Source organism: Ursus maritimus, unplaced genomic scaffold (genome assembly GCF_017311325.1).
Source record: "Ursus maritimus isolate PB19 unplaced genomic scaffold, ASM1731132v1 scaffold_19, whole genome shotgun sequence".
In the NCBI taxonomy this organism is placed as follows: domain Eukaryota; kingdom Metazoa; phylum Chordata; class Mammalia; order Carnivora; family Ursidae; genus Ursus; species Ursus maritimus.
Window position 1 is genome coordinate 23,063,567 of NW_024424341.1, and position 9,881 is coordinate 23,073,447.

A 9,881-nucleotide genomic window follows, 5' to 3' on the forward strand; every position below is an offset into this window, starting at 1 on the left:
ATAAAAGGAGGAAAAGTACAACATGAACAAGCCTTGAAAACACTCTAAATGTAAGAACCCAGACACAAAATGTCAAATATCGTATGATTCCATTTGTAAGAAATATCCAGAATAGGTAAATCCATAAAGATAGAAAGTAGATTGATGCTTAGGGGAACAAGGGGTTGGGGAGTAACTGCTTAAGTACAGGGTTTCCTTTTAGGGTGATTAAAATGTTTTAGAACGAGATAGGTGGTGGTTGCACAACGTTGTGACTGTTCTAAATGCCAATGAATTATGCACTTTAAAATGGTTAGTTTTATGGTATGTGAATTTCACTTCAATAAAAAGACTGCTAGAACTATAGGGAGAAGCTGATAAATACGCGATCACAGTGGAAGATTTCAACACAACCATCGTGGTCACTAAGAGGTCAAGAAAAAAACAGCAAGGGATAAAAGATTTTAACAATACAATTAATGAACTAGAACTAATGGACATGTATGTAGTTCGACATCCAACAATTGGAAAATTCCATATTTTTGTCTTGGAACATTTACAAAAACTGATTATTGGTTGTGAGGAGTACCTCAACAGTACTTCTGCTTCCAACCATGATGGCATAACAGGAGCCAAATTTACCTCTCTGTGTAAAATAGAACTCCTGACAAAATGTATAAAACAATGATTTTCAGACATTGGACAATAGGTAGTGCAGGACTGTGATTCCAGATAAAAGGAAAATAAAAATGATATGAGCCCGATGATAGCACTAGCTTATTGTCTAGAGATACTTTCCATGCTGTAACGTGGGAGTGGGAGGAAGGGTGGGGAACCTAAACAGAACCGGGTGGTCTTGCTGCTTTGAGGAGAAAAAAAAATCAGCTTTTGGGAAGGCCAAAGCAGCTAGATATGCAGGCTAGAACACCAGAGGAGGAAGCTGCACAAAGAGAGAGGTCTGGAGATCTGTCACAGGTCCCCTTGAGTCCACCAGAGGACTGATCTGCACACATGTAAGAGGAAGCAATCGAGGCCAGAGAAAGAACCATTGGCGTCCCAGTATGTGAATTTTTCTGTATGGATATTTTTTGTCAACAGAAAGGTTTTTGGGGATGCCTGGCTGGCTCAGTGGGAAGAGCACACAACTCTTGATCTCCAGGTCTTGAGTTCGAGCCCCATGTTCAGCACAGAGCCTACTTAAAAAGCAAAATAAAAGTCAGAAAAGGCTTAACTTAATGTTCAGGGATGTATGCTTAGGTTGAGCCTTTAAATAGGAAAACAGGAAAGTGTTATCATCAGACTCAGATCCTTAGAAAATGCCTGAGTTATAGCACATTATGTGTCAATTATATCACAATTTAAAAAAACATGGGGCGCCTGGGTGGCTCAGTCGTTAAGCGTCTGCCTTCGGCTCAGGGCGTGATCCCGGTGTTCTGGGATCGAGCCCCACATCGGGCTCCTGTGCTGGAAGCCTGTTTCTTCCTCTCCCACTCCCCCTGCTTGTGTTCCCTCTCTTGCTGGCCGTCTCTATCTCTGTCAAATGAATAAATAAAATCTTTAAAAAATAAAATAAAATAAAATAAAATAAAATAAAAAACAAAGACTAGGGGTGCCTGGTTGGCTCAGTCGATTAAGCATCTGACTCATTTTTGGCTCAGGTCATGATCTCAGGGTCATGAGATCAAGCTCTGAGTAGGGCTCCGCACTCAGAAGGGAGTCTGCCTAGGATTTTGTCTCCCTCCCCCTCTGCCCCGCCCCCCTGCTCTCTTTCTTTCTCTCTCAAATAAATAAAATTAAAAAAAAAAAATTCTCTTGGGATGCCTGTGTGGCTCAGTCGGTTAAGCGTCTGCCTTTGGCTCAGGTCATGATCCCAGGGTCCTGGGATCCAGTCCCATATCAGGCTTCTTGCTCAGCAGGGAGCCTGCTTCTCCCTCTGCCTGCTGCTCCCCCTGCTTGTGCTCTCTCACTTTTTTTCTCCCCAGCAAATGAATAAATAAAATCTTAAAAAAAAATAAAAAATAAAATAAATTTAAAAAAAGAAAAGAAAAAGAAAAATTCACATACCATACATGTATATAGCATGCCGAATGTTCACAAAATAAACACACACGTGCAACCTGCACACAGATCAAGACATGGAACTTTACCAGAAACCCAAAAGCCCTTCCTCGTGCCCACTTCCAGGCATTACCGCCCCCCAAACTGACTGTAACGGTATAGATCACTTTTGCCTGTTTTTGTATTTTATATACATGGAATAATATGAGATATGTTATTTTATCCTGGCTTTCACTCAACATTACTTTGAGAGATTCTTGCAAGTTGTGTGTAACTGTCCTTGGATATATGCATCTTCAACTTAAGTAAAAAATGTCAAACTGTCTTCCAAAGCAGTTTTTGTCAGTTTATACTGCCACCAGCAGGGTGTAAGTATGCTTGTTTCTCCACATTCTTGCTAACGCTTGGTACTGTTCACCTGTTGAAATTTTTAGTTGTCTTCACTATGAGTTTTATTTCGCATTTCCTTCGTGGCTAATAAGGTTGACTACCTTTTCATATTCTTATTGGCCCTTTGAATATCCTTTCTTATAAAGTTCCTATTCAGATATCTTGCCCATTTTTATATTGGGCTGTCTGCCTCTGGATATAAATTTTCTGTCAATTATAAATGTTGACAATTACTCTGTGGCTTGCTTTTCTACCCCTTTTAATGGTATTTTATGACAAATGTAAGTTATTAATTTTAATGTCATCCAATTTATCAGTATTTTCCTTTGCCATTAAGGTTTTTATGTCTAGTGTACCTATGCTGAGGTCACCAAAGTATTTTCCTACATTATCTTCTAAGAGCTTTAATCTTTCGCCTTTTGCATTTGGATCAATAATATATTCAAATTAATTTTATATTGCATGTTGCATTCTGTATGGTGTGAGCTAAGGGGCCAATAATCTTTTTTTTTTTCTTTTCCCCAAATGAATATCCAGTTGTCCCAGTTTGTCCTTGTTCTCCTTCATCTCACATGCAGCTCTCCCTCCTAACTTCTGGCTGGCTTATATGCACAAACAAACAGCCTTGCACAGATTTTTCCACTGGCCTCTACATATGCATGAAGTCCAATCCCTATGATAAATCTCTTATTTTATATCATTCATAGTGGATCTATTTATCTGATCAAACACTGATTGAAATAATACCCTTAAAGTGACAGAACTCATTCTACCAGATAGCAAGACTTGCTTAAAAGTTACTGAAATTAAGACATTGTGGTATTGATATTGTGATAGATAAACAAGTAAATGGAACAGAATTCAAAAATAGACCTAGATATATATGGACATTATTTATAACATGGGCACTATATATAACACGGGCACTGTATATAACACATACATACACAGAGAGTATAATTTCTCTTTCTCCCAGTTTCAAGTTCCCATGGAAGGAACTTAGATCAGGCTCTGGCCTGAGTGGATCAGGAGAGGAAAAGCGGCCAAAGATGGAGGGTCTGTAGTAAGCGAAGCGAATGGTGCTAGTTTCCTTTTCTTTTTCTTTTTAAGATTTGATTTACCCCCTTCCACTAAAAAATCAGTTTAACAACAAATCAGGACTTTATTTGAAAAAATCTAAAATCTTTATAAATTTTCTCTCTTGATATCTCCAAACAAGTTACTGTTTATTTTATAAATGGTATCAGCTTCAGCTTCTTAAACACACACACACACACACACACACACACACACACACACACACACACCACACACACACGGGGTGACTGGGTGGCCTAGCCGGTTAGGCGTCCAACTCTTAGTTTTGGCTCAGGTTGTGATCTGATCATGAGATGGAGCCCTGCGTCTGGCTCCGGCTGCGTGCTCAGGGTGGAGTCTGCTTGGATTCTCTCTCCCTCTCCCGCACCCCCTCTCTTTAAAATAAATAAATAAATCTTAAAACACACACACACACACACACACACACACACACACACACTTGAACCTTTCAGAGACTGGGAACCCACCCATTGTCACATTCCATGATGGGATAGAACCACACAGAACTAGATTCCTTTGCGCTCTTCTGTGGGCTCAGGCTTTTAGCATAAGAATATGGTAAGATCCCTCATTGCTTCCGGAAAGAGGCAAAGCTGGAGGCCACTTACCTCAAGCAGCTGAGGCTAGACCTACAAGACCCCTCACCAACCAAGAGCCCACCAGACCCCACTCCCCTGCTCCCCAGGGAGAAGGAAAGACTTTTCACACCAGGCTCCACACTCAAAATGTTTATTCTCAGCATATACTTGGTGTCTGGATGACCAGGAGGGGCACTTTGTGAGACTTTGCCACAGTGGCCTCGGGGGGACTGGCCGGTCACCAGAGACACAGGATGAGGATTGAGAATGTGGCAGTAGCCACAAGACCTAGAACAAAGTATGGGGAGGCTTTCGAGGACCTCTGGAGGACCCGATTTGTTGGCCACTTGGTCACCTCCAAGTGTGTGGCCAGGTGTTCACTCTGCGGCTGAGACAGGAGGTGGGAGTGGCAAGACCTGACCACCTGCCTGTCTGGAAACTCATCCTCCACAGGGTTCTGCCCACTGTTCTCCTCTCTCACCTGGGGGTGGGAGTCGCAGTGAGTGGCTCCCATAGCACCCCCCCCCACCTATTCAAACCACTGCAACATCCTTTTGTCCAGGCCCGCATACCTGTTCCACCTGTCTGAAGACCCGCAGCAAGTTTCCACGAAGGACACCCTGGAGCTCTTCCTCGCTCCAGCCACGACTCAGCAACTCCTCTATTAATACCGGGTACGTGGACACGTCCTCCAGCCCCTGAGGGAACCTGTGTGGCTGTGAGTCAGCCAGCTGTGGAATCTCAGCCCTGATCCTGGTCTAGGGCCCACCGTCCCACCAGCCCCAATCACATAGGCAAAATTGAAGGCCATGTTCTTCAGGCTACTGAATGTCACTTTGGGAGCTCCTTGAAGACTGAGCTTCTGTAGCATTTATGCCCTGAGCAAATGATTGGCCCAAAACAGATCTTTTGGGCTGGGAGTGGAGCATGTGCTGGGCAAATGAGCTCTGCTGGGGGAGGAGGGTATTTAATGAATGTGATGTTCTGGAGTGGGAGTGGGGGGTCCACCAGGTCATAGGAGGGACAGGGAGAGCCCAGGAAACAGGCCCTGGGAGTGGAGAGATATCAGGGGAGCTGGAAAACCAGAGCCTAGAGTCAAGGTCTGAAGGATGGGAGGACCATGGCATTGGAACAGAGACTAAAGGACTCCCTCCTGTACCCCTACCTAAGACAAACCCCAGGGAAACACTCACCGACCAGACCCATCATAATTTCCACCAATCCCGATGAACTCTGATCCAATGATTGTTCTGATGTGGTCAAAGTGATCTAGAGAGTAGGGGTTACTGGTGGGCAGCACTAGGCTGGAGTTAGCCCTGGTCTGGGGAGCTCAGCCCTGGCCAGTTCTCCTGCCTACAGCACTCCACCCCATGACAGCTGGCTTCATGGAGCCTCTGGCCAGTTGTGAGTTCTGAAGTGGCTATAGGCTCAATAGTGGACTTCAGAGCTGCACTTTTAGAATTTTTTCTGCCCAGGAGCCACCCTGCCTCTGGGTTCCTTGAGAGCCTGTCTGTCCTGTCTAGAGAGGTGAGAGCAAAGAGATTCAGAGGCAGAGGCAGTTGCTTCCCCCAAACACACCAGCACTGACTGTGGCCCCAGATCTGGGTGGCAGTGAAGAACTGTGTCTGTTGCCCTGGGTTGACAGAGGTCCACCCATTGCCCAACAGGCATGCTGAACTGTTGGTGCTGTCCCAAGGGCCCCCCGTGGCCACAGGCTCAATCTAGAAGGGCAGAAGTCCAAGTGAGGCTCACCTGCCACAGTGGATGCATTAGCAAACAGGTTACACTGAAGCACCCCCATGGACAGCGTCACCATCACAATGCCACCATTCTTCTTCTACAGGGATAAACAAATGGACACTCAGTTTGGTTCTTCTGGCCTGGGCTCTGGGGGCCCTGGAAGGACAGTGCTCAGTCCTAGCTTCAGGGACTGGAAGAGGCTTCACCTCCGGGTTTGTGGGTACTGGAGTGGAGCTGATTTGGCTTCGATTTTCAGAGGTGGGAGAGAGTTAACAAGTCTTGGGTCCAAGGGTAAGGCCTGGGCTAGTAGCTCTGTTCAAGGTCAAGAATGTTTATATGAAGCTCACCTAGCTCTGGGTTTGAGGGCTGAAGTAGCTACTCACCAGGAGTTGGAGGATGTCATCGGGAACATTGAGCACACTGTTGCACACGGCCCTGGCGGCTGAGTGGGAGAAGATCACAGGAGCCTTCGACACCTTCAGGGCTTGTCGTACCAAGGTGTCTGATGCACAGGACAAGTCCACCATCATGCCCAGGCGGTTCATTTCCCCTACCACCTTCTGCAGAGACAGGTTTTTGTTTTTTTTTTTCAATTTTATTTTTGAGGTGGGGGAGATGTCAAGGACGCACATACATGCACATTATCTGTTCGTAGGGAACAGGTGGGGTAGGGTCTGGAACAGGAGTCCTCACCTCACCAAAGCTTGTCAACCCACTGATGTTGGTGTAGACGTGGTGTTTAAACTTGGTGGAACTTTCTGCCCTGCAGGACAGCCAGAAGAGGGCAGTTTCTCAAAGGCCACATCATGGGCATCAGAGCCTGGGGGCTCTTCAGTCTGTTTGTCCGTCCATCCGGAACAGAGTAAGGACCTGGGCCAGCAGCTTTCTGGGAGTGTGAGGGACCTGCTGGGGTGGACTCCTCTGTCCTCACGTCTTTGGCTGTTTCCCCACCATGCCATCTACCATTTTGCCCTGGCTAGGCACTGTGCTTACCAGGGCGTGTTGCAGGTGAAGGTGAGTGTTAGGTAGCGCACTCCCAGCAGATAGAAACCACGCAGCACAGAGAGGCTGCTGTCCAGTGAGTGACCGCCCTCCACACCAATGAGGCAGGCCAGCTTTTGTGTGCTGTTCAGACCTAGAAGAGGATGGATCATCAAGTGGTCAGAGCCCAGGGCCAGAACCACCAGAGCAAGCTCCTAATTATACCCCATTTGCCAGCCCACCTGTGGCTGAGGTCACAAGCTCCAGTTCAGAGTAGGAGGCACACATGCGACGGATGAGGTCAATCTGCTCCAGGGTGAGGCGCAGGGCATCCTGGTCCTGGGTCTGGCAGGGGGCATAGGCTGACCAGAACTAGAGGTAGGCCCCGGGGGTCCGGAATGAGATTAGGGTGGTCTCCAATGTCCTTGGCCTGCCAACTCCTCCTCAGCCCCCAAACCACTCATTTGGGTCAGTGGCCCAGATTGAAATACCGCATGACCCTATGGTATCCTGATGACTATGAAGCTTGTTGCCAGCAGTCAGACTGTGGACTGTGAAACATCATTGTCTGCTCTTTTTTTCCTGTGCTATGTGAATGCCCCAAGGCCAATCCACTATGTCCTTTTGGCTCTAGCAGCCCCCACACTCACCAGAGATTTTCGAGTCACTTTCTGTGTATCTCCACAAAACCTGGGCACCCATGTGGCTGGCCTGTCTTGGCCTCCAGTGCCCCCACATTCCCGGCAGCCACATGATGACACACTGTGTGTCCTATGATTCTAATCACCAAGAGGCCTGTCTATCCGGGTTTCTGTGGCCCCAACATTCCCCAGCAGCCATGCTGTGGTACCCCGCGTATCCCTGTGGTACCTGGGCACCCACGAGGCCGTCCTTAAGCTTGTCCAAGCTGGTCTGGCCACGACTGAAATTTCGCAGGTTAACATCTTGTAGCCTGTTCTGGAAAAGCTGTCTCAGGAGCTGGGGCAAATGGTTGTGGCTGGGGGCAGCAAGACAAGGTTAGAGTTGGGGACATGACCTCCAGGTCAGGCAGGGCATGTCGACATACTTGGGCCTGCCCTGTCCCAGTCCACCTCCCCATGTCACATGGACAATATGGGAGGACTCCTGAGGTGTAGCTTTCAGAGGGGGGACGGTACCGCAGGCGGGGGTGGGGGGGGGTGGCGGCGCTGTAATGGGAGGAGAGGGGGCCTGGGTGTTGGAGGAGAGAGTACATCCAGGAGGTGGTATGAAGGAGCTTTTTCACTCGCCCTGCACGCTGGAAACTCCTTCCCCAGCTTTGGGGTGGGCTCAGTCTCCACCTGCCCCCACACCGCACGTACGCACCCGTCCACCAGAGGGAAGTCCCGCATCAGGGCCCGCGCGCGCTCCCGCACACTTGGGGTGCTGGAGGTGGCCGGCGTGGTCCGGGAGCTGAGTTCTCCGGGTGTGGTCAGGGCTCTGGGGGTTCCCGGCGTGGTCTGGGCGCGGGTTACCCGCCACTGCAGCAGAGACAGCAGGAGCAGGAGACGCAGCAGAGGTCGCCAGCGGAGCGCCGGGGTACCCTCAAGGCCCAGAGGCCGCATGCTGCACAGGGTTGGACGGGCAGGCAGGGGCCGGTCTCGAGAGGAGGGGCGGGGAGGGGCAGAGGGCGACAATAGGGTCCTGACCGACCGTCGATTAAGGTGACCCAGCGGCGCGGCCTCGTGAGGAGGGGGCTGGAGTCAGAACGCTTCCACCGAGCAGGTATTCGCGCAGCTGCCGCGCGCGTGGCCACAGGGGGCGACACAGACCTCCGCCCCCAACTAGGAGGACGCCCCAGTGGGCCCGACCAGCCTCTGCAGCGCGCGCCCTCCCCTCCAGCATCTGCTCCTGCACTTACTACTTTCCCGGCTGCTGGGACCCACGAACAGATGGCGGGGAGGGCGGGGAGGACGGGGGAGGCCCGCAGTCTCCCCAATCTCACCCCTAGCCAGACAGGTCGCAGGTCCACGTGGGGTTTTAGTTGCAGGAATGTGCCCCACCCTGCAATAGGTCAAACATTCTATGAAAAAGAGTGAATTGGATCTGTTTTAACTGAGAGAAAGAGGGTTCTCCATTTTATTTTTAATAAAAATGAATTTAAGTATAATATTATGGAAAACCATTTTGTTTTAGTATCTAGTATTGAAATTTGCTTCTGTAATGTGTTAATATATGCACAAAAAAAACACTCTAGATACTAAACATTAGTTAGTAGCCATCTTGGAAAGGGGATTACCCACTCCCTGGTCAATTTATGTCACATCTTTTTCTGTAATATGGTCATCCTGGCTGAGGGATGTCATGGGTAATGCTGGTGAAGGCTGGCCGGTTTGATAAGAGATTAGTGGAGGCACCACAGCAGCTGAGCCTTGAAAGGATGGGGTCTGGATTGGCAGCAGGTGGAGAGGGCATCCCGGGTTGGACAATAGCCCAGGGAAAGGTCTGGTTTGGACAGGACAGCTGTCTGTAAGTGAGGAGCTGGAAGGCCCTCGAAGACATAGAGTAGTGAGACAAGAGTTCTTGCTGGTAAGAGTATGAGGGGCTTCAAGACAAGGTGGTTTCCAGGATGGCCAGAGGCCTGGCTAGTGTAATTCATTGTTTTCTGCAGAAAAAGAGCTGATGCACTGGGAGCTGATCTCGGAACTGCATTTGGGTGGCATCTGGGCTTCCTGGGCCTGCACCAGGTCCTACGGGGCTGAGAGGGGCTTGTAGCATAGACTAAAATCTGAATCACTCCCTTCTGTATCTGGGCCTCTCAAATGTTCTCCCATCTGAGCTCCCTGATAATTGGGCCTCCCCTTCTGGGCACCAGGAGAAGGGCCTTGACCTCTGGTCACAACTGCCTCCTGTCCATCACTGCTCCCTACTCATGCCTAGGGTTAAGGACTAAATCTGACCCTGCTGCCTCCAGCTTTGGCTCTCTCAGCAGTGAGAGAGAGAGACAGAAAGAGAGAATGTTTATTCTGGTCTCTCATATACCAAGCTGTCTTGCCATGGGAGGTCTTCATTTAAGTGATATAAGCAACATAATGAATG

General features: G+C 48.8%; 1 protein-coding gene across 1 annotated transcript; it reads right to left on the reverse strand.

The window, feature by feature from the left end:
- Nucleotides 1–4,238: 4,238 nt before the first annotated feature.
- On the reverse strand, nt 4,239–8,950 carry DPEP3 (dipeptidase 3). The gene is made up of 10 exons (XM_040633479.1): nt 8,169–8,950; nt 7,695–7,821; nt 7,067–7,196; nt 6,837–6,978; nt 6,537–6,606; nt 6,227–6,403; nt 5,856–5,940; nt 5,297–5,372; nt 4,676–4,811; nt 4,239–4,584 (listed from the first exon to the last, which is right to left on the reverse strand). The coding sequence occupies exons 1-10, from the start codon at nt 8,405–8,407 to the stop codon at nt 4,342–4,344; spliced, it is 1,425 nt and encodes a 474-aa protein (XP_040489413.1). The 5' UTR covers nt 8,408–8,950; the 3' UTR covers nt 4,239–4,341.
- Nucleotides 8,951–9,881: the final 931 nt, after the last annotated feature.

Coding starts and splice junctions, on each gene's coding strand:
- DPEP3 (XM_040633479.1), bottom strand. CDS start 8,407: ATGCGGCCTCTGGGCCTTGAGGGTACCCCGGCGCTCCGCTGGCGACCT. Junction 6,979..7,066: donor GCTTGTGACCTCAGCCACAG/GTGGGCTGGCAA, acceptor ATCCTCTTCTAG/GTCTGAACAGCACACAAAAG. Junction 6,607..6,836: donor TTCACCTGCAACACGCCCTG/GTAAGCACAGTG, acceptor GCTGTCCTGCAG/GGCAGAAAGTTCCACCAAGT.